The sequence below is a fragment of the Gaeumannomyces tritici genome (genome assembly GCF_000145635.1).
Source record: "Gaeumannomyces tritici R3-111a-1 unplaced genomic scaffold supercont2.8, whole genome shotgun sequence".
Taxonomy (NCBI): domain Eukaryota; kingdom Fungi; phylum Ascomycota; class Sordariomycetes; order Magnaporthales; family Magnaporthaceae; genus Gaeumannomyces; species Gaeumannomyces tritici.
Genome location: NW_008804552.1, coordinates 795,147 through 816,816, shown reverse-complemented (window position 1 = coordinate 816,816; position 21,670 = coordinate 795,147). Strand labels below are relative to the sequence as shown.

The window sequence follows — 21,670 nt, the reverse complement described above, 5'->3', positions numbered from 1 at the left end:
CTCTCTCTCTCTCTCTCTCTCTCTCTCTCTCTCTCTCTCTCTCTCTCTCTCTCTCTCTCTCTCTCTCTCTCTCTCTCTCTCTCTCTCTCTCTCTCTCTCTCTCTCTCTCTCTCTCTCTCTCTCTCTCTCTCTCTCTCTCTCTCTCTCTCTCTCTCTCTCTCTCTCTCTCTCTCTCTCTCTCTCTCTCTCTCTCTCTCTCTCTCTCTCTCTCTCCGCTCACCCGACCGCCACCTGCACAGCTGCTGGGACGGCAAGAACGTCGACAGCCCGGACCACCAGTCGCACATGTACAGCACCACCAACGACGCCTTCCTCAACGCCGGCCCGTGCCCGGCCTCGCACCCGGTGCGGGTGCCGCAGCTGGCGTACGAGACGCTCTGGGACACGACGCAGTTCAACAGCATGTGGTCGTCGGGCGGGCCGAACCCGTTCGTGCTGTCGTACGGCGACACCAAGGGCTACGGCACCCACGCCGACTACGTCTTTGGCTGGAAGGGCGACTCGCTGCAGCGCGCCATGGACTCGTCGTGCATGTTCCAGGCCTGCGAGAACGGCCGCCCGCTCAAGTCGCAGGCCGTCAACCCCATGAACAACTGCAAGGTCAAGAGCCAGGTCACTGAGGACATTGACGGATGTAAGCGCACCCTCTGTTGTTTGACTTTGTCAGATTGCTAACCAGCCCCTTTCCGAATAGGGCTTAAGCACCTCCCTGGGATGGGTCCCATGTAATTGTGTCTCTGTTGTGGGCCAATGGTTGGGCTCTTTATGTCCGCGTGTGTAACAAAACTTTTCGTCGTCAGCGAGGTGGTAGTGACCACTTGAATTTATTTTTCTGTGAACCGAAGGCAGGTAGTGAGGTAATCAGGTTGTCAATGGAGATGCCGGGGCAGCAGGCAGAGCAACTGGTTCCTCATAGATGGCCACAGCTATCAATCCAAGCCTACCCCTTAATACCCATAGTATCGCAGCCGTGCTGGATAGGCAGCTAGCTACTCATTTGTGACTGGCCAGCTCCTCTCATCACTCGCTATCGGAGTACTCCTCAGTTTCAAAACCTTCCCATTCCTCCGAGGCGGCATCACCTGCCGTGGCATCCACCATGTCCATAAACTCCTCGTGGGCAGCCTCGTCTAGGCCATCCTTCCCGCTCTGCAAATTCCGAGACCTGTCTTCGACCCAGCCCCCAAACTCTCCTTGGACGCATGCTGACGGCCAGACCGACAGCGCCTGCATGAGCCGCTCCACTGATATTTCCCGCGCGGCCGGCGGCCCGCCGCCGCCATCCGGTTCCGCGTCATCGATGAACTCGGGGACGGAGGGGCTGCGACGCGTGACGCCAAAGCCTATAATCTGGATCTTCATCAGGATCAGGCGGACGAAGAAGTCGCTCCACCGCGGGCCTTCCGAGTCGGCCGTGGCGTAGACGAGGCCGAGAGAGCGCAGGTAGCCGCTCGCCCGCTCGTGCTCCTTCAGGAACCCCAGAATCTGGTCGCCGGCGCACACGTTGCCGAGTGTCAGATACCGCAGACGCGGCATGCCCACCGCGACCAGCGGCAGCGGCGCGCCGCCCTTGTAGCCCAGCGGCGCGTGCACGGAACCGCAGAACCGGAGCGTCTCGACGGCCGCCAGGTGGCGAAAGACGTCGTCGGCGAGCCCTGCCACGGCGGCGCGGTAGTCGCCATCGCCGTTGCTGGTCATGTCGAAGGTGCGCTGCTCTCCGAACATGGACAGCTCGAGGTCCCGCACCCGGCCCAGGAGCCGGCGCCACCGGTGCGTGGCGAAGACGGGGCTGCGGTGCGGCGGGAGGTTGAGCAGCGCGAGGCGGGTGGCGCCGCCGACCGGGTGCGTCGTGTGTGCGAGCGCCCCGAGCGCCTGGTCGACCATAGTGTTGTTGTCGCGCGCGAACTCGGGCGCGCCGTTGTCGTCGAACGTCATGTATATGCTCACATCGGGCCGCCCGAGGCGCCGCCGGAACGCGTGCGCGTCGGGGAACTTGACGGCGAGCCGCCGGAGCCCCGGCGCGAGCTGCTGCCCATCGCCCGGCTCCGAGTGCCCCCGGAGGAGAGCGAGTGCACTTTCGGGGAGCAGGTTAGGGCCCTCGTGGGTGGGGGTCGGGTTGGCGTGACCGCGACTACAGGGCGTAGGGTCGATGACGAGCTTCAGCTTCTGGACCACGCCGGGGTAGCTCTTGACGACGGCGAGGACCGAGTCGGCCGTCTTTGCTCTCCGGGCGGAGAAGCGGATGGATCTAAAGACGCCCCATTGGTGGACCGCGGCTGCACGGAGATCGCGGCAGGTGGCGCTCAGCTGTAGTCGATCGCGCAGGCCAAGGCGTTCCTTGATTTGCAGTAGTAGCTCCGGAGGGAGCTGATTAAAGCAGGCTGTCATGTTGTTGTTGTTGTTGTTGTTGTTGTTGCAGATGAGAGGGTGAAAGGGGATAGGATAGACGAGAATGCGCGAGAGCAGAATAAATACTGCGGTCAAAACCAACATTGAAAGTGAGGGCTGGACTCTGATTCACGCATCACTTGTCCATCACTTGTGCCTCGTCGCGCAACACAAAACAAAACAGAACCTTGCGAGCATTCAGTTGGGTTGGAATTCCCTCTGGCCGGCGCTGCTTTCGCTTCCTTGTAACCAAATCTGGCATTCCTCAACACATACCACTTACTACCACCAGGCCCGGCAGCCTTCCATACCTTGGCTTCTTCAAGAGTTGTTCCAGAATGCCTTGAGGACTGTGCTGGCGATCGGCTGGCCATGCAGGATAGGGTCGCGTCATGCACTCCCAGCGGCGATCCGAAGGTTAGGCCTGTGCATCGCAAAGCGACTGCTGGACAGGACGCGCTGCCATACTGGGCAGGCAGCTGGCCCGAAACGGGATACCCGAATGCCGAGGAACTAGAGCCGCTCCTAGAGTAACGCTTAACCCCAAAGCGTCCCGTTTCATATCAAAAAGATGACCGACTTTGGGCTTGGTTATCCCGACTATGTTGCCGGTCCCGGCGGCGGTGGGCGCGTAGTGAACTGCTGCATTTCGTGGCTAGAGGAGCGACGGGAGCGCGGAGGGGGCTCGTGCCTCGCTTTTTCCGCGGAGGCTCCTTGGCGGCGCTTCCATGACCGCACACCGAGGACAGTGGTGGCAATCAGGAGCATGAAGACAACGCTGGCGAGGACGGACACGGCTATGGTCGTGGACCCGGCCCCCCACACGCCGTCACCGCCGCTGGGCTAGCAAACCCTAGACGATATCGCACCGCCGCCTGCGTCTTCCTTGGGCGCCTCGGTCCACTTGGTCACGTCCTTGATGAAGTCGCGGAGTGGGGTGAGGGGATTGTTGCTGAAACGGAATGCCCGGTCGTGGCTGCCATGGCAAGAAGCCGTTAGAAATGTAATCTACAGTCTACTACCTGCCCAGTTATTCCTCAGCACTGCGGGGTAGGGGGTTGAGAGGCTCACGGCTCGATACAGGAGGTCAGGGGCGGGTCGCCCCTGGACACAAGGGGCCTTGACTGGTTCCCAAATGCGGGTTGTTTTCCACGGCGAAAAGGCACAGAGGGCAGCAGACGTCCTAAATCTGACACCCGCCTGCACATGCTTGGGTGCCGTAGCGTTCATGTCGTGAGCCAGGTATCCGCGGCCGCTGCAAGCAAGTTACGGGGTGGGTAGATAGTAGTCGCCTTATCTTTGATGTGTTGGGACACAGAAAGCATTTCAAATCTTCAAAAGCCTCTTCGCGTTGTGATAGGCGATATCCATGTACACCTCCTCACTAACCATACCACTCTCCCTCAAGCTCTCCATAAACACCCTCCCGTCTGCAGAACTGTTGAACGGTTAATCGTTACTGTGCATAACCCTGCTCGCGTCCGTTACAGCGAGCAGCATACGCAGCGCGTTGAGGCTGAAGTAGCCCCCGACCGTGACGTGGACGTTGCGTGAGTACGCCTCCCGCAGCGTCGCCGACCCCGCGGGCCGGTGCGGTGCCAACCTGCGCTCGGCGCGCTCCAGGAAGTACGGAACCATCTCGCCCATATGGCCCAGCACGGTTTGCAAGGTTGGGAATCGGTCGAAAATGCCCGCCGCGAAAAGTTTAAGGAAGCCCAATCCCGCGTTCGAATGCCACCCCCACGCGGAGCTGCCGAGGGCAATGGCGACAGCGTTCGAGTACGACAAGGTGCTAGGGCCGTCGCCACTGGAAGGAGACGCCGCGGGCGCGTAAAGGCCCTCCCCGGCGGCCAGGATGGCAGCCTCAGGCGGGAAGGCTGGGTGCAGGTAAATGGGCACGTCCAGCTCGACGGCGGCGGCCCAAAGCACGTCGTACGCGGGGCTGTCGTAGAACACGGCGGCCTTTCCTCCCGGTGGCGGTGTCGACGACGACGTGACAGTCGACAAGGGCGCCGACGAAACTGAGGTCACGCACGCAGCGGCGGGGCTCGGCGGCGGCTTCGGCCGGGTGCGCCATGGCGAGAAGGCAAAAGCCGCGCAGGCGGTCCGGGTGGGCGGCGACGCGGGTGGCGAGCTGGTCGTTGGCTGCGCGCACCTCGGCGTCCATGTGCATGGTGCCGGCGCCGGCCGTGGCGTGCGAGACCACCTGCACCGCGACGTTGCCGGCGTCCATGGCGGCGAGCCGGACGGGGGCAATTTCTGTTAGTTGTCCGAGGGGGGGCGAGATGCCGTCGATCTTTGAGGTTGGGTCGTTGTGATAGGCGTCGAGCAGGGCGGGAGATACCCAGTGCTCCTCCAGCGTGTAGAAGGGGACATTGCTACGAGGCTGTGACGTCATGCTGGCGATGGCGAGTGGGCTGAACAATAAGCATCGAGGCAGAAAAAAAAGAAAAAAAAGAAAAAAAAGTCGCGAGATAAGGAGACACTATTATATCGGCAAGACCATCTATCAAGTGGTATCCCAGGGCTGTTTGGGAGAAGGTAATGGCTCCAACGCTGAATGGCGCAACCTTATTTCACGTGCTATGCGTCGTCATATAAATATTCATCCGATACTTTCCGTTCTGTCAAGCTACCCTATATCATCCACCCGAAACTAAACCAGCCCTGCGCCATTCACAACCCATACGGTGCAAACTTCCTCCTCAACATCCCCCCATACCTCACCACCAGCCACGGCACCGGCACCAGTCCAAAGGCCACCACCGCCAGCACAGTACCGCACCAGCCCACACCCAAGGCTCCAAACATGGCCGGTCCCGCCATGGGCAGCCCGCCGGCCGTCAGCGACCGCAGCATGACGTTGGACGCAACCGCGCTGGCCGGGAAGCCTGGGAAGGCCTCGACGAGGTACAGCTGCGCGGCCGCAAAGACGCCGGCCACTCCAAATCCGGCCGCCGCCAACCCCAGCACGGGTAGCACCCAGTGCGCGCCCGCGCTCGCCGTCCAGCCGTAGATGGCAAAGCCGATGGGCACGCTCAGCGCCGACAGCCGCAGCGGCCGCAACCGGTCCTCGGGCGTGGGGTGCGGCGGCGGCGGCGGGGCGATCCTCCGCCCCGCCTCGCGCTCCTCGCTCAGCCTGCGGGCGTCGCGCTTGACGGCGTAGACGTAGTACGCCAGGCCGAGCAGCGCGCCGGCCCCGACGCCCAGGTACGACAGCTGCATGGAGCGCTCGCCGACCTCGTAGGCGCCGCCGCCGCTGCCGAACACAAAGGGCAGCGACGCCAGCAGGAGGTAGAAGCAGCCGAACAGCACGGCCGTGTACGCCGCCAACGCGCCCGCCACGGGCGAGAAGACGACGTACCCGCGCAGCAGCCACTCGTTGTTCCTGCCGCCTTTTTTCTTGTCGCCGCCGCCGCCGCCCGGTCTGCTCCCGCGGGACGACGCCAGGGGCTCGGGCCGCACGCCGCCGTCAGCCCCGCGAAGGCCGCGTCCGACAGCCAATACACGGGTGCGCGGCCCCACGACTCGCTGGCCGGCGCGGCCGCGAGGGCGCCCAGGGCGCCGCCGAGCACGAAGATGGAGAGCGAGAGCTCGCCCAGCGCCTGGTTGGCCGCGCCGAGCTCGCCTTTGAGCTCGAGGGCGGCCGGGGCGAATATTGCTGTTTTCGAAGAAAGAGCTTTGTCAACAAAATACGGGGTTCTGCCATGTCCGGAGGAAAAAGCTCGCCATTGCATGTGCCTACCCGAGGTCAGGGACGTGATAAAGGCAAAAACCGCCACGAGCCCGATGTTGACGGCCTTCTTCCCTGTCCGCCAGTCCGCCGGGTCGTCGCTCGCGGGCAGGTTCTCGAGCGGGGGCGGGTCCCCCTCCCAGTAGTAGGGCGGCGCGTCCGGGAACTGCCCCGTGGGCACCGACCACAGCCTCGTGAGGTGTATCTCGGACCCGGAGTCGAGGTACGCCAGGCCCTCGGACGAGCCCGGCGGCCGGTACGTGTACACGCGACCCGGCCGCTGGACCTCGCGCATCTGCCGCCTGTGCCGGGGCGACGGCGTCGGCGTGCGGACTCGCGAGCTGGTCGTTGGCGAAGGCGGCTAGTTTCCTTTTTTCTGTCAGCTTGAGGCAAGGAGCATGACCTTTACTGGAGCACACTGCAAACCCGAGAGCTCGTGGAGGATTAGGGTGTTGACGGCAAGAAACCAGCCCACCAGCTCAAGACCGGGCGAGAAGGACACAAGGGGTGTGTGGTTCTGGACGACGAGATCCCGGGCAGAGTACGCCTTCGTCCGGTGGTGAGATGCGAGGAGCTATCCTTAGGGGGGAAAGCCGAAGTGACGGCACCGGGCGGCCGCTGTCGTCGCAATATAGGCTTCGGGTCAAGCCGCGGAGCGCAGCGCTCCCATGTCGACGCCTGCCCGCCGGCACTCTGCCGGCGCATGACGAGGATTAAGGTTTGTTTCTGGTATCAAGCCTCATCCTCCCTCAAAGCTTAATCATATGACTTGCTCCCCCCACGGTGTCGATGCTCCTCGAGTCGGGTTGCCGATGGCGGCATCGTTAGAGATGGCCATCTTCGTGGAGAATCCTGGGAGAACCAGGGGCGGTGGCCGCTCTCCGCAGGAGGTCCTGTCTGACCTGCTTCGTTCCGTTTTCCTGGATAGCGTACCAAGGGGAGGTCTTGCTTATCGGTACCCAATGGCCTGCGCCATGTCATGTTCCCGCAGAACCCTTTGTCGTGCTGATACTTGGGATGCGGCATTGCCATGGAGGTTGCCCGAAAGGAATAAAAAGAATCAGCAACCTCCCGACGGGGATTTAGATGCCGGCAAAAAAGGAAAACACAGGCAGCGCCTCGGACCTACCAGCCAGTTGGCCCCGTCACAAATCTGGGGATATCTCGCCTGGGAGCCGACAGATCTTGATCGCGCCGGGGTGTTCATGCACCAAATGCACGATTACTCGGTCGACTGCCTGTTGTCGAACACTCTGCTCGAATCTCTTATATGTTGGTTACGTAAAACCCGTCTTATGGGCAGCCCTCACGACTTCCCTTGGCAGTGGGTTGTGGATGCAGCGTTCATATCTGAATGAAATACCCGCAGGCCGGGCAGACATGAGATGGACACAGTTCGTTTCCCGCAGGGTGTTTGTTTCAAACAAAACAAAACGGCCGATCCACGGTTCGTTTAGCAGCCAAGGCGTTTCAATTGCCTTCGCGATTGGGTCCCCCTCGCCCAGCACTTTCTGTTTCCATTCCGGCCCCTTGCAGAGCCGGCAAGTCCAGCCCCCTGGTCTTGGCCTCTGCCGGATTCCGGTCAGCGCCAAGCCACCTTTGTCCCCTTCTCGTGGGACTCCCTCGCCAGCTCGATGACCCTGAGCCCGTCCCGCGCCGTCTCGGGCCTGACCTCGACCTCGCCCTTGCCCCTAATCGCGTCCACCACGTTCTCGTAGTAGCCCCTACAGTAGCCCGGCAGGCTGGGGTACCTGCCGATATGGTAGCCGCTCGCCCCGTCGAGCGCCTGCGAGGCCGGGTCGAAGGCCGTCTTGGTCGTCAGCGTGCCCCAGATGCTCGGGTCCTCGGCGCCGAAGTCGTCGTAGCCCGACGCGGGTTTTCCTGGTGCGGCGATGGCACGGGCTTCTTGGGGGCAGTATCCGAACTAAAAAGCTATTGTTACTTCTTCTCTCTCATCTCTTATGCGCGTTTTTTTTTGGGCCGGACCAACCTTGAGATAACTGCCCTCGGTGCCGCGCACAAAGAACTTGAGCTGGTCCTTCATGGGCGTAATTATCGACGTCTTGACCGTGACGAGGAGGTTCTTGTGCGGCGCCGCATACTGGAGGATTATGGTGAAGGTGTCGTCGACGTCGCTGTCAACCCCCCTGTTGGACGCGAAAAACCCCGTGACGAAGGCGGGGGTGCCGAACAGGACCAGGGCCTGGTCGATAGTGTGCGATCCTGCCGTGGGGTTTCATCAGCTCGAGATTCTGCCAAGACAACCACAGTCGGGGAATCACTGCTCACCTAGCCCGAAACCCATGCCTTGGCCGGGCTTGTACTCCTTGGCCGTCCACCCCGAGATCCAGGAAGGGCCGGGGAAGTCAAAATGGACCTGCGCGTCCCTGACGTCGCCGAGGGCACCCTTTGCCATGAGCTGACGCAGCGTGCGGAAGTCGCTATCATATCTGCGGTCTTTGTCCGTGTCAGAGGTCTTTCGTTACCACAACTCGTTGGAAACGGCGCCGGCACGGTTGGAGGGGTTGCTTACTGTGGAATACGGTTAGCACTTTCTTGCAGTCTTTGGCCAGGCTGATAAGTCGGTCCGCCTCGGCGCTGGTGGTGACGAATGGCTTTTCCACGACGACTGTTGATCACGACCAGCGCGCGGCGGGGGCCCCAGCACGTTAGAAACCTGCGTTTTATCCGACTTCCCGCTAACCAAGACTGACCATGCTTGCCCGTCCTCAAAGCCCGCTCGACAAACTCCTCGTGCAAGTGCGTGCACACAACCACCAGCTCAATCTCGGCATCGCCAAAGAACTCTTCGGCCGTCCTATAGTGCTTGGCCCGCGGGAAATCGATGGCGCAATGCTTCCCGGGCGGCGCCGGCCCGGCCGGGGCGGGGGCGCGCTGCAGGAAGGCGTAGACCTCGAGGTCCGGGTTCGGAAGGATGTAGGGCAGGTGGAAGCACTTGGTGGAGAAGCCGTAGCCGACGATGCCGACCCTGATCGGAGCCATTCCTAGTGTCCTGCCGCCGCGATGGTGGAGTATACTAGTAATAGGGGGGCCCCAATGGAGGACCGCTGCGGACGGGTTATCGATGCTTTAGACTAAAACAAGGGACGCCGGTCGCGGGCACAACACATTCATCCCCGCGTGCGGAGTCGCTCGTCCTTTATCATGGCTGGCGTCCTTGGCACATCTGTTGGCTGAATGAGTGCCCTCGACCCCGCTATCATGGCTGATACATGGCCGAAACATGCCAGTCGGGCGGGATGCTAACCTTGTTTCTATACTGGCTATACCAGCATCTGGCTGATATTAATTCTTCATTTCCATGACCCATCATCCCCCGGCCCGGCACGGGGAGGTTTGCCGCAGCCCCGGTCACCTTCCGTCCGATCCTGCCATGGCCGGTACCGTCATCGGGATCACACGATCGCAGCAGCTTCTCGCTTACGGAGACGGGCAGGGCATAGCAGTGGTGGCTTGTTCACGTCATGTAACCGAGACAACCAGCCGTGGCTTATTCCTTGGCATTTTCTGCTGTCGAAGTAGTTGAGGTCTTGCATTGCCGTCTCCTAGCTAGTCTCTTTCTACCGCGCCTGTCCCGACAAGCCCCCAAGAGCTTCTTGTCCAGCAGAAGATGCCCCGCATGGAGTGCTCCAGCTGGATGGGAGTGATATTGAAAGCATGTACGGCCAGATGTTGAACTTGGAGACGATGTTTCCCAGCGAATGTCGACCATCACGACGCCCATTCTCCCTCCTCTCTCATCATGTCGACACCATTTACCTAGCAGATTCGCGCAGGTTAGCAAAAGTAGCCCTGGGATTACACCTCGGCACTCTCGAACCCGACGTACTTGGAGTGGGTGCCGCAGTTGGAGCATTTGCAGGAGTCTCCGCAGGTGCAGTTGCCGTCACACATCTTGATGTTGGGGAGGGTTGTAGTTGGGAGAGTGGGTTGGGTTGGGTTTGCTTGTTTTGTTTGATCTGGCGAGTAGCTTTGGGGCGATGGGGGGAAGAAGAGAAGAAAAGAGGCACGGTGAGGGGTCGAGGTGGAGGGGAGTCCTCTTTTGTACTGTATCCGTCTCCCCTCTATCAGCCCTCCAACTGTCTCGCAGGGAGATACCGGGCTAAACCCGGGGTGGCTATCAGTGCAAGATGGAGGGGTTGCCCGAGAGAACCCACCAGGCGAGGATGGAGGCGAAAATGCCGCGGTTCCCGTGGGCCCTCGGACCCGAATGGGCCAGGCCAGACACGTCAAGGCCACACGCCATGCTCTGCCGTGCAACTCGCCACCGCCCCGTACTGCACTAGCCTGTGGCAGCCTGCGGCCTGTCTCACCAGCCCGGGTCGGTCGAGGTGTGCCAGTAGGCTACCAGCTCAGTAGACTACCAGCTAACCTACTTGCCTACCTAGGGTCGTGGCTAGCACACCCGCCGGCCAGCTCGGGGGTCCGGTGCAGAAATTCTGACCACGCCGTCCCCTTGGCTCTCTTGTCCATGGCGAATGGAGGACATGGCCGGTGTGTTTTCAGAGGACCCGAGGGTGGGTGGTGTGCATGCTGCATGTGCAGGGTGCGCGCGTGGGGCGACGTTGCGCTGGGCTGACCTGGTTTTGGCACTTTTCGTCTTTGCCAGTGTCTTCTCCGTCTGGCAGTTAATCTTTAGGTAAGGCTCGTGACGCACACCCAATGGAGTCTGTCATCGTCGGCCACGATGCGACAGCCACCCTCCCACCTCCTACCTGCCTCCCCACGGCCAGAGAGCAGGGGTCCAGGAGCGCCAAGGACGGGAAGGGAGGGGCAGCCAAATCCGACTAACATCGGCTGATTGATGCCAGCCTGCGGGGCATCGCTGGCCAAGTGTGAGATGGAATGGATGCGCAAGTTTTCTCGCCAATTGACCCAAACAACCACCCCCACCAGCCTCTTCCTTCGCGTGAGCACGTTTTCGCACAACCCACCCATCCCGCCAACCAGATACAAGGTAAAATACACAAGCAAGATTCGGCTGGTCGGGCTTGTACATAGTAGCGTTGCTATTCGAGAGATGCAGAGATGTTCCCCGAAATGGAAAGCGGCTCGCGCGAGCTTCTGTTGGGGTGACTCATAGCCCACATCTGGCGCGACTGGTTTTGGCACTGGCCCAACTGGGCATATTTCAGCCTGAATTGCCATGTGCTAATACTGAATCATAATGGTTAAGCACTGTAGTGTTCGGGGACCAAAGGGTGCAAAAGTGATATAAAGATCTGGATTTTGATAGCAGTCCATATCGAAATTGTAGGAGACGGCTTCACCAGACAAAACAGCCACATCTACTCTATCCAACCATGCAAAACCAGAGGCTCGACGCAATCCTCGAGTCCCATGTCGCAGTCGGGGAGGAGACCAAAGACAAGCTACTGGGCGCAGCTTTCTGTGTGGTAAATAAAGATGGTATGGAAACAACTGCTGCCAATAGCCTCGGTCACACACTCACACAGCGACCTACCAGGCATTCTTTATCAGGGCTCCGCAGGCCGCATAGACCTCCCCGTGAACTCGGCCCCGTTCACCACGCGGTCCTTCACCTGGATCGCGTCCATGACCAAGATCGTAACCGCCGCCGCCGTCATGCAGGAGGTCGAGCGCGGCACCCTCGGCCTGGACCAGGACATGCGGCCCCTGGTCCCGCAGCTGGCCCGGATGGAGATCCTCCGCGGCTTCCAGGAGGCGGACGGGAAGCCCGTCCTCGAGCCCAACGCGGACCCCATCACCATGCGCCACCTGCTCACCCACACCGCCGGTCTAGGATACGACAAGGCGGACCCGGAGCTGGCGCGCTGGTCCGAGGCCGTCGGCCGCACCGCCTCGGTCTACGACTTCTCGCTCGACGGCTTCGCGACCCCGCTCCGCTTCCCGCCCGGCAGCGGCTGGTGGTACGGCACGGGGCTCGACTGGGCCGCCGAGGCCGTCGCCGCCGCGGCCTCGGCGCGCAGGGGCGCCGAGACGCGCCTCGCTGACCTCGTGCAGGAGAGCATCCTCGGCCCGCTCGGGATGCGGAGCACGACCTTTTACTCGCTCCGTGTCAGCGACGACATTCGGCGCAGCAAGGTCGCCAACGCGTATCGGGACCCCGAGACCGGGAGGCTTTCCATCGGACCCCTGGCCATCCCCGCCGAGCCGCCGGTCCAGTCCGGCGGCGCCGGGCTGTGGGCGACGTGCGAGGACTTTTCCAAGTTCCTCCGCGCGCTGCTCGTCTCCTCGCTGCCGGAAGCCGGCACGGACGCGGCCGGGAGGATCCTCAAGTCCGAAACGGTGGCCGAGATGCTGCGGCCGCAGCTGAGCGACAGGCAGCGCGAGGCGCTCCAGAGCGTCACCGGGGAGGCCCATGACAGCATGGTTCCCGAGTTCGAAAAGACCACGCCCCTGAACCACGGCATCAGCGGCATCATCAACCTGGCCGACGTGCCCTCGAAGCGCAAGGCCGGGAGCATGATGTGGAAGGGGTTTACCAATGGGCAATGGGCAAGTTCTCCTCCTGTTTGTTTAAAGGACAACGCTAAGCGGAAAATGCGACGAGCACGTCGGCTAACGTGTGGTTCTGGTGTGCTAGTGGATTGATCCAAAGGCCGGCATTGCCGCGGCTCTTGTTGTCAACGTCCTGCCACAGCCCGACCCAGTGGTCACCAAGCTCCACGACGAGCTAGAACGTGCAGTCTACAGAGATTTAACATGAAGTGGCTTTGTGCGAGCAAGCCGTTTATTTACTGCCTGTTGTTTGGTATTCATGACCTCATTGACAATACTTGACGTGCCTCGTAGCCCAAACACTGCAGTCGCCCACCACAGACAGCATCCCCCTTCAGACCCTAAACCCTCCCTTTCTGCATAATCTCAACTGCCCTCGCCACCAGGTCCGGCGAGTTGCCGTCCTGGAAAGGTGTCGGGGCGTCGGCGGGCGTGGGGGAGCCGTCGCGGGCCTCGACAGGGGCGGCCGCCGCGTTGATGACGGCGGCATATACAGTGGAGGCCGAAATCTGGGCGGCAAGGATGGTAGAGGACCGCATGTTGGCGAGGTCGAGACTGTGTAAATTTTTGTCTTGGGAGGGCTTGATGTTGGCCGACAGGTGCAAGAGAGTGTAGGAGAGACGACTTGGACGAGTGGCCCTGCTTTGGAGGCTCTGGGGAGATCAGAGCAAACAACACCCTTCCATCGCGGCTTCACAGGCCTTGTAGCTAGGACAGACTCCCTCACGCCTCAAGGGGCGCTGCCCTAGAGAGATGCCAATTACCTAATGGCATGGCATTTCCAAGACGGCAAGGCCTCGCACGGCTGCCTGCGGGAGCCATGGCCGTACAGCCATGGTGGCCCCAAAATGTCCGCCAAGATCATATTGTCCCATCCAACCCGGCTCGAGCTTTTATAGAAGATAATTGCCGCCGATGACAACCCGGAGCCTCGAATGATCCATATAGCCCTCTTCAACTCCACGGCTGAACGTCCACGAACGGCACACCATGGGCCCATATCAAGCCGTCCTTGTCTCAAATCGAAGGCCGATCCCACTTCGCATTTGTGGCAGGTCAAACTCTCGCTTGAAGTTCATTGTGCTTGAAAATCTGGCAAGACAAAGAAACCAGAATGCAGAACGTGGCGTTCTCGGTTTTGGTCGCGGAAAAATTCGCATTCGTCGCTTTTATGGCCGAAAACGGCAAGCCCGCCCTGCACTGAGACCACGATACACACCCAGTACAGAACAAAGCGAAACAAGCCCAAGCCAAGGACGAGCCCAAATTGTTACTTTCTTTTGCAGGCCTTTCCTTAAATACATCAATCCGGCCGATACTATGGACAAACTACTGCCAGCCACTTCACCACCCACCTTTACACTCTCGTTCATAACACTTTAACTTGAGTTTCTTCAAAATCGTAGCTTCCCACTTCAACATACACGCTTTCCCCTTAGGGCTGCCGAGTTTCCACAATGGTATCGCCTTCAGAAAAACCGGCCCGCCCGAAAGTGATAGTAGGGTTTGCCCTGGTCACGCTCTTCATCACCACCTACACCATCATCCTCCTGCGTTCGGATATCCCGGTCCCTAGCTTCAAAAACACAGTTATCATGTTGCTTTCCACCGTAAGTGATTTGCCACCTTTTTACATTATTCTCCTTGCTTTAAATTCACTCATCCAACGCTTCTCGCGGCTTATTATGCGCATTACCTAGGCTTTGGCGACTGCCTCGGTTCTGGCTCCCCTTTGCCATTCATCGTCCCGGGCCGTAGCGTTTTTCAGCATAATCCTTTCCATCGCCCTCACCGCGGCAACGTTGGGCGTTACATGCGTCCGATGGCGGCAAGCGCTCGAAACCGCCGACGAATGGGCCGTCCCGCATAACATAGACCCCTCCCTTATCCCTGGAAACGTCAACTCGGATGTCTGGAGGCTGGTCGTCCCTGGAAACGTCAACCTGGATCTCTGGAAGCTGGTCCGCAACCGGGAGTACGGTATTGGTGTTATTGTCGGCGCCGCACTCGACCTGTGAGTTGATTCTCCTCTCGCCTGCGGCTGACCACTCGGACAAGGCTTTCCTTTCCAAAGCCCCCTCTAGGCCCTGTCCAATGCCTTTACGCATTGCAGCCAGCAGGCGGCCTGGAGAGCAAGGCAGATATCAAGACGCTAACATCAAAGCGTCGATTTAGGGCAGTTAATGTTCTCAACGGCTTGGTTGCTGTTGTGAGGTGGCGCAGTGACTATTGACAAAAAGAAGGAGAGGGGGAAGCATGGTCGCTGCCCAAATGATTGGGGACACGGATAGGAGCGATAATGAGCATGAAAGCAATTCCATCAGGCGACATACACACAGCCCTCACAGATATTTAGCCATAAGCTCCTTCATCTTGGCCAGATCCAAAGCCTCAGCCGTGATCTTGAAGCCCTCCATCGTCTCGGCCATGCACACGGCGTTCAGGATGGCCTCCTCGGTGCAGTCGGCGGCGGCCTCGAGCAGCGAGTTGATGGTGGCGTCCTCGACGAACTCGGCGGGCAGCGCGCGCGGCACCTCGCGGTCGGCGTCCTTGCGCTGCACGGGGACGCCGTCGCCGGCGGTCGAGAAGGCCAGGAAGATGTCGCCCGACTGGTTGGCGCCCCAGCCGCCGACGCGGGCCAGGCCCGAGGTGGCGCGCTTGGCCACGCGCTGCAGCTGGGTCGGGTGCAGCGGCGCGTCCGTGGCCAGGATCACGATGATGCTGCCTTCGCCGCCCTTGCTGCGGGACTGCGACCGCATCGCCGACTTGAAGAGCAGGTGGGACTGCGCCATAAAGGCCGGGTTGGTCGGGTCCGTTCTGGCCAGGCGCTCCTGCTCGGCGTGTATGAGGCGGCCGATGGGCGCGCCCGAGATGCGAAAGTCCACCATGCGGCCGTAGTTGGTCTGGACTAGGGCCGCCATGGTGTACTGCCTGCCCGCCTCGCCGGGGATCACGCGGCTGCTGGAGCCGGTGCCGCCTTTGAACCAGTGGCAGAGCATGCCGGTGCCGCCGCCCGTGTTTCCCTCTGGGACAGGGGCGTCGCTTGCGCTGTCTATGGTTTCCCGCATGCTCAGGATAAGGGAGGAGATCCAGGAATATGCAGGGGGATCTTGGGGCGCTTACCGATCCCCTCGACCACGTGGCTAGGCAGCACGGCAAACTTTGTCACGTCGTGCATAAACCCGTCGTACGTCTCGGCGATGACGGGGGTCAGAAACCAATCGACGGCCCCGCGGCTGTCGGCATGCTCTCGCACGGCGTGCTCGTAAACGCCGTTGTACGCGCTGCCGACGCCGAAGCTGCCGGTAATTATAATGGGCGAGTGCAGCAAGCCCGACTCCTCGATCCAGTGGGACCCCGTCATCTCGCCGCTGCCGTTGAAGCGGAAAATCCCGGCGAAGCATGCCCGCTCGAACCAGTCCCGGCGCGGCAGGATAGTGGTGACGCCCGTGTTGACGCTGCCGGGGGCGGCGCCCGGGTGCTCGTGGATGGAGGTGGTGGACACCAGGACGCCGGGAACGTCGGTCAGGCTGTTCTTGGGGCCCGGGGCCAGCCGCCCCAGGTAGACGCCGGGCAGGGCGTCCCGGACCCGCTGGCGGGGAGACGATGCGGAGGGCGAAGGGTTGGTGGCCATTGTAATGCTCTGGTTCGTGGTGTCTAGCCTTGGTTTTCAGGTGAGTATCTTGAGACGAAGGGATTTTGCTTGGCCTGGGTCGGGCGGGAGCTCTCGCGGTTTTCTTTTGAGCGAACTCGAGATAGTACGGCTCATCTCACCTCCATCCACACGCCGCGTGACTCAGCCGGTGAATGCGGGGGACCCTGCATCCATCTCTAGCGATGGATAAGCATCGATTGATGATGGATAAGTATCGGCTGATGCTTACACTTCACAAGCTGGTGCGGGGTTGCCGTCGAGAAATGTGCCATGTGTTGTTGTATTCTCGTCAAAATATGCCGAGACAGGATATAGAAACGCCTTGAACCTATACGACACAACTACGGCCTCCGCGGGGCGACCCCCTCGCGCCCGTCCACGGCATTCCACTGCTGCAGCGCATCAAACAGCTTCCCCCACCTGCCGCCGGACCACCTGTTCCGGAGCGCGTCCCACTCGGGGTCGGGCAGGCAGCCGCGCATGAACTGCAACCAACCGCCGACTATAAAGTCGGCGTACATGGGCCCTGCCCGCCCGCCCATGAACGGGCCGTCCCCGCCGGGGAAGCAGGGGGCGAGCTTGGCGTCCAGGGCGGCCTCGAAGCCGCGCAGCATCCCCTCCCTCTGCTCGGACCCCTCGGCCACCCTGAGGTCCTCCCAGTCCAGGTTCTTCAGCTCGCCCGGCATGCGTGCCATCATGGCGGCCTTGTCGGCGGCGGCGGTGCGCGGGTCGAAGCGCATGTAGAAGCCGGCGAGGGCGGCGCCGTGGTCGGAGAAGACCTGGTCGACCAAGACGTTGAAGGCGCGGTGCAGCGCCACGATGCCGGCGGCGGCGGCGGCATCTCCGGACGCCGGGAACAGCTGGGCTGATGTGGGGGCCGAGGCCAGATACGTGTCCTGCAGGTGTCGGGCGATGTCGAACGAGTCGCCCACCACCGCCTCGCCGCCGCCGGGGCGCGGGTCCCGGATGGCGGGGAGGGTGGGGAAGTCGCTCCCGTCCTGGTGCTTGCGGCTCACGGCGAGGTTGAGGGAGTCGCGTGTCGAGCGGATGGCGTTCAGGGGCGTCCAGGCCGTGCGGTAGGGGACCTTGGAGAAGTTGAGGGCGAAGCTGTTGGAGGTCAGTTGGTTGTTGCGTTAACTGCCGAGTCTGCCGGGTGGACATACCGCGTCTTCCACGGGTTTGGGCCATTGGGGTAGGCCGCAGGGTCGAGGATGATGTCATAGAATACGAGGGTGTTGTCGGAAGAGGCCATGGTTGTGGCTGTGGCAGTGGTGGTTGTAGTTGTGTTTGTTGTCTGAGTGTCTAGCATTGAGGGTCTGGGAGATGAAGTGATGGATTGTATTGTATCGTCTCCAGCAGTCGATGCTCAACTCTGGCCTCTTGTTCTTATAACATCTCCAGATGGCTCATCAGCCGTGCTCCCAATTGAGCGATGATTCATTGTCGGATGAATGCACCACGTTGTGCCAAGTGCGGAACCGGACTGGAGCTCAGTCCTTGATTGATGGTCATTGGCGTTTGGACAACAAATGAGATTAAATCATTAATCATTCTGGTCTGCGCTGATGCTGAAGCAGTCAGCCATGCAGTGTTGCCGTTTTGGGCCTGGAAGGGCCGAGGATGGTGGGGTTATCCTTGGGGTTAATTAGGTACGGTACCTGGGGGTTAATTACCCTGCGGGTTGGTTGGTGCCAGCTGGGCGGCCATCAAGGTGCGCGTTTTCCATTTTCAACCCCTGCAAAATCCAAAATCCTCGCTCTTCTTCCCCTCATGTTTTCTAACAGCGAGACTGACAAAATCTCCAACATGCAAAACAGCAGCAATGCGCCTCTCGCCCTGGCTGCTCGTCCGGTTCGTCGCCCACTCCTCGCTTGCGGCCCTGGCCACGCTGACGGGCGCCGTGGCCCAGGCCGCCGCTCCGGCCGACGGCCCTGACCACCTCGGCCGCATGCACCTGCCCGACCCGGGAGCGCTCCCCGCCGTATCCACCGTGCTCGACGCCGGCCACGACACGCAAAACTCCAGCGCGCGCCACGCCGAGGAAAAGACACGGCTGCTGCGGCGGCTGGACAAGACGCACGGCGAGGCGTGGGACACGACGCACCCGCGCGCGCGCCTGCTCGACGCCCTGCACGCCTACAGCCGGTACGGCGAGCGCACGCGCGCCGACCTGGCGCGGTGGCGCGCCCTGTACGGCAACGTGCCGGTGCAGCAGCGCCTCGTGCTCGAGGCCGCTGTCGGCTACTCGCACAAGCTGGACGAGGCCGAGGCCCTGATCAGCCGCAACGAGGCCCTGTGCGCCCGCATCGTAGCCGCCGCCCTCGAGTACTACGGCGTCGAGGAGCGCGAGCTGCACGCCCACGCGAGGGCGGCCGAGAAGGCGGGCAGGACGCCCGACCGCACCAGCGTCTCGCAGGCGCTCAAGCACTACGTGCGCGACTGGTCCGTCGAGGGTCGCTCCGAGCGGGACAATGCCTTCCCCTGCATACACGCCGTCCTGCGCGAGCTGTTCCCCGACCGCACCGGCCGGCTGGTCAGGGTGCTGCTACCGGGGGCCGGTCTCGGCCGGCTGGGCCACGAGATCGCCGGGCTCGGAGGTGAGGGAGTCGCAAGCACCGACTTGATATAGGGGATAAGACATAGGGGACCTGACACAGGGGCTAATTAACCCAACTGGGGGCACTACGCACGGCAGGCTTCGAGGTCACCAACAACGAGTGGTCCGCGTACATGGCGGTGGCGTATCGCTTCCTGGAGGCGCACCCAGCTAAGGAGTCCAACTCCCTGCACCCCTTTGTGGACGGGTGGTCGCACCACGCGACGACGGAGAACATGTTCCGCAGCGTCTCATTCCCGGACGTGGCCGTCGACGCCGGCAGCGTGGTGCTCGTCGAGGGCGACTTCACGGCCGTCTTCCACGCCGAGAAGGCGTCGGCCACGAGGCGCGCGCGCGGCGCTGCGGCCGGGCCCGGGACGGTCGAGTCGGGTGAGACGTTCGACACGGTGGTGACGCACTTCTTCATCGACACGGCGCGCAACCTGATGGCCTACCTCGACACCATCTACGCGCTGCTCCGGCCGGGCGGCTACTGGGTCAACCTGGGCCCGCTGCTGTACGGCACGGGCCCGTGGGTGCAGCTGTCGCTGGACGAGGTGGTACGTGTCGTCAAGGCCATGGGGTTCGAGTTCGTGCCCGTGCCAGAAGAGTGCGGCGACCTCACGCTCGAGGGGGAGCTGGCCCGCGGCAGGACGGCCGTCTACGGCTTCGACGACAGGGCGCTGACGCGCAACGCGTACCAGGCGCAGACCTGGGCGGCAAGAAAGGTGACGCACTGAGCCTACACTGAGCCGCCTGGGCACATGCGGCCGCATCTGGATACAAAATGAGTTGGATACTACCACATAACAAACATTGCATGGCAGCCGGATATGACCAATATTGGACGCATGAACCCAACTCCAAGCAGGGTCGCACCCAGAAAGGGGCTCACGGGCTCCAGCAAGAAATCACGTGAAGACCCTTCGCCGTGAACACATGGATCCAAAGAGCAAAGAGCGCGCGATGCCCGCTCTGGCCGTTGGACCCCTTGTTTGGGGTCCGCGTATACATACATGTACGGGGGCAGGTGACGACCATCTCCAACACCTCTAGCCGACCGATGCGACGGTCGGGGACCCGAGGGAGCGGGAGGCCGCAATGGGGTTGGGCCGGCTACAGGCGCCGCGGGCCGTTACTGGTGGAATCGAGTCCAGACCTTGTGCTTACGGCTGGGCTGGCGGTCTGGCCCATCCGCCGCCGGGTCAGGGTGTTCCAGTCCTTTGGCTAGGAGGCATGGCGGCCACGCGCGTCTCCCCAACGGCCCATGGGGGTGGGCGTCCCATTGGTACGTACGGTACCACCGTCCCATGCAGGCGTCGACTTTAGCCGTTCATCCCGCTGGTCCCCTCTCCTTGCCTGGGTGTATGCACCTATAATATATGTGTATGCGTCGGTCTTTCTGAGATGGCTCCATTGCAACCCTGATTGCTTTGGATCCTTCTTGAGGCCACAGAATGTATCCCCAACCACACCCTCGGAAGCCATGGCTGTTTCGGCGTCCTGCATCGGGGACGAGCACTTGGCTGGCGGCTGCTCGGGTCTATTCCGAATGTGGCTGCTTCGGACTTGGGGCAAAGGCAGAGATTGCGCACACTGTGAGCAGGGAGCCTACACAGTACACACACACATATAAGCGTCGGCGAGAGGAACAGGGGGGTTGATCAAGAGGAGGTGACAAAAGCTTGGATGATGAGGGCGGTGGATCGATCGAGCAGCCCCCCTGTCGGGCGTTGCTACCGGGGGGCATTCCATGCTGGCAGAGTTTGGGAAGTGGACACGTCCAGGGCCAACGCGCGCGAGCGAGCCCCATCGCCATTCTAGGGAGGAGCCCAAGCCGAGGAGAAGGGCAGGCACACGACTTTTTTTTTTTTTCGCCGAGAGATGAGGGATGTTTTGCGCTGCGACATGCGACCTGGGATGGGCGAGGGAGGGCCAGACCCCAAAAAAAACACGCTTGGTTGGGGAATACAAGAAAGTTAGAGGATGCCACCGACGCACGCTGCTGCACAAGCAAGCATGGAGCATTGGCCAGCTCACCCGTCAAAGGATCGAGCTGCTGTCTGCAGGCCGCTGGCGGCTCAAAGGCGGTCTCGCTGTCTTGCCCTCCCCCCCCCCCTGGTTTTCGGCCCTTCTCGCTTTTCTCCCATTGGCGCGGCTGCCGAAGGGTAGCCGGCAATTTGGTGCGGGGTTTGTGGATGCAACCTGACGCGAAACCTCCAGCCGAAGCGGGAATCAGTGGTGAGATTCGCTGTGTAATTCGCTAGAAGCGAGCTTAGCACTGCCTAGGCTCAGAAGCCCAGCGCCTGTATGTCGTTGAAGAGCCATATGCCGGCCCGTGCGGCAGCGCCTTTCCCGCAGCCACCAGTGGAGAGGCTCAGCTTGGAGACCCGACGGCTCCATCTGTTGTCGCCACGTGCAGCCGATTTTGATGTCTATCATTGCTACCAACTCGGAACGTCAATGCTCTCAACGTGAACTGGCAATGCTACCGTCGCAACAATATCAAGTCTCACATAATAGTAATTTGGCCGTACGAAACGAACGCTCCTTGCTTCCCATCGCCAGATTGCCTCGGCGACGTACAGTGACACCTCGTCCCCTCCTCCACATCTGATGGACCTTGCCCCCAAACGACCGAGAGGCGGAGGGCGGGGGCCCGCGCCAGAGGGAACGGCAACCCCCCCTGTCATTCCCCAACCTCGGTCGCGTGTTGCTGTTCCCCATGTCCCCAGAAAAGAGGAGACCCCGGAAAATGAAGGAGGGGGAAGTAACAACGTTTTTTTTTTTTCTT

At 61.4% G+C, this 21,670-nt stretch overlaps 10 protein-coding genes across 10 annotated transcripts; 3 read left to right on the top strand and 7 right to left on the bottom strand.

The window, feature by feature from the left end:
• Positions 1–285: 285 nt before the first annotated feature.
• On the top strand, positions 286–729 carry GGTG_12413 (hypothetical protein; the record flags this gene model as incomplete). The annotated part of the gene is made up of 2 exons (XM_009230310.1): positions 286–634; positions 695–729. The coding sequence occupies 2 exons, from the start codon at positions 286–288 to the stop codon at positions 727–729; spliced, it is 384 nt and encodes a 127-aa protein (XP_009228574.1).
• Positions 730–1,020: 291 nt separating this feature from the next.
• GGTG_12412 (hypothetical protein) lies at positions 1,021–2,410 on the bottom strand (the record flags this gene model as incomplete). Its single annotated transcript, XM_009230309.1, has 1 exon — positions 1,021–2,410. Exon 1 carries the CDS (start codon positions 2,386–2,388, stop codon positions 1,021–1,023), a length of 1,368 nt encoding a protein of 455 aa, XP_009228573.1. The 5' UTR covers positions 2,389–2,410.
• A 1,262-nt stretch (positions 2,411–3,672) lies between these two features.
• GGTG_12411 (hypothetical protein) lies at positions 3,673–4,786 on the bottom strand (the record flags this gene model as incomplete). The annotated part of the gene is given in 2 exon segments (XM_009230308.1): positions 3,673–4,409; positions 4,420–4,786. The coding sequence occupies 2 exon segments, from the start codon at positions 4,784–4,786 to the stop codon at positions 3,838–3,840; spliced, it is 939 nt and encodes a 312-aa protein (XP_009228572.1). The 3' UTR covers positions 3,673–3,837.
• Positions 4,787–5,064: 278 nt separating this feature from the next.
• GGTG_12410 (hypothetical protein) lies at positions 5,065–6,416 on the bottom strand (the record flags this gene model as incomplete). The annotated part of the gene is made up of 3 exons (XM_009230307.1): positions 5,065–5,815; positions 5,854–6,049; positions 6,134–6,416. The coding sequence occupies 3 exons, from the start codon at positions 6,414–6,416 to the stop codon at positions 5,065–5,067; spliced, it is 1,230 nt and encodes a 409-aa protein (XP_009228571.1).
• Positions 6,417–7,703: 1,287 nt separating this feature from the next.
• GGTG_12409 (oxidoreductase) lies at positions 7,704–9,124 on the bottom strand (the record flags this gene model as incomplete). The annotated part of the gene is made up of 5 exons (XM_009230306.1): positions 7,704–8,045; positions 8,112–8,344; positions 8,411–8,578; positions 8,655–8,750; positions 8,836–9,124. The coding sequence occupies 5 exons, from the start codon at positions 9,122–9,124 to the stop codon at positions 7,704–7,706; spliced, it is 1,128 nt and encodes a 375-aa protein (XP_009228570.1).
• A 2,321-nt stretch (positions 9,125–11,445) lies between these two features.
• GGTG_12408 (hypothetical protein) lies at positions 11,446–12,833 on the top strand (the record flags this gene model as incomplete). Its single annotated transcript, XM_009230305.1, has 3 exons — positions 11,446–11,551; positions 11,610–12,637; positions 12,711–12,833. 3 exons carry the CDS (start codon positions 11,446–11,448, stop codon positions 12,831–12,833), a joined length of 1,257 nt encoding a protein of 418 aa, XP_009228569.1.
• Positions 12,834–12,966: 133 nt separating this feature from the next.
• On the bottom strand, positions 12,967–13,461 carry GGTG_12407 (hypothetical protein; the record flags this gene model as incomplete). The annotated part of the gene is made up of 2 exons (XM_009230304.1): positions 12,967–13,278; positions 13,456–13,461. 2 exons carry the CDS (start codon positions 13,459–13,461, stop codon positions 12,967–12,969), a joined length of 318 nt encoding a protein of 105 aa, XP_009228568.1.
• Positions 13,462–13,843: 382 nt separating this feature from the next.
• GGTG_12406 (peptidase family T4) lies at positions 13,844–16,357 on the bottom strand. Its single transcript, XM_009230303.1, has 2 exons — positions 15,749–16,357; positions 13,844–15,677 (listed from the first exon to the last, which is right to left on the bottom strand). The coding sequence occupies exons 1-2, from the start codon at positions 16,257–16,259 to the stop codon at positions 14,968–14,970; spliced, it is 1,221 nt and encodes a 406-aa protein (XP_009228567.1). The 5' UTR covers positions 16,260–16,357; the 3' UTR covers positions 13,844–14,967.
• Positions 16,358–16,453: 96 nt separating this feature from the next.
• On the bottom strand, positions 16,454–17,843 carry GGTG_12405 (hypothetical protein). Its single transcript, XM_009230302.1, has 2 exons — positions 17,444–17,843; positions 16,454–17,387 (listed from the first exon to the last, which is right to left on the bottom strand). Exons 1-2 carry the CDS (start codon positions 17,587–17,589, stop codon positions 16,622–16,624), a joined length of 912 nt encoding a protein of 303 aa, XP_009228566.1. The 5' UTR covers positions 17,590–17,843; the 3' UTR covers positions 16,454–16,621.
• A 177-nt stretch (positions 17,844–18,020) lies between these two features.
• On the top strand, positions 18,021–21,021 carry GGTG_12404 (hypothetical protein). Its single transcript, XM_009230301.1, has 2 exons — positions 18,021–18,877; positions 18,976–21,021. Exons 1-2 carry the CDS (start codon positions 18,103–18,105, stop codon positions 19,614–19,616), a joined length of 1,416 nt encoding a protein of 471 aa, XP_009228565.1. The 5' UTR covers positions 18,021–18,102; the 3' UTR covers positions 19,617–21,021.
• Positions 21,022–21,670: the final 649 nt, after the last annotated feature.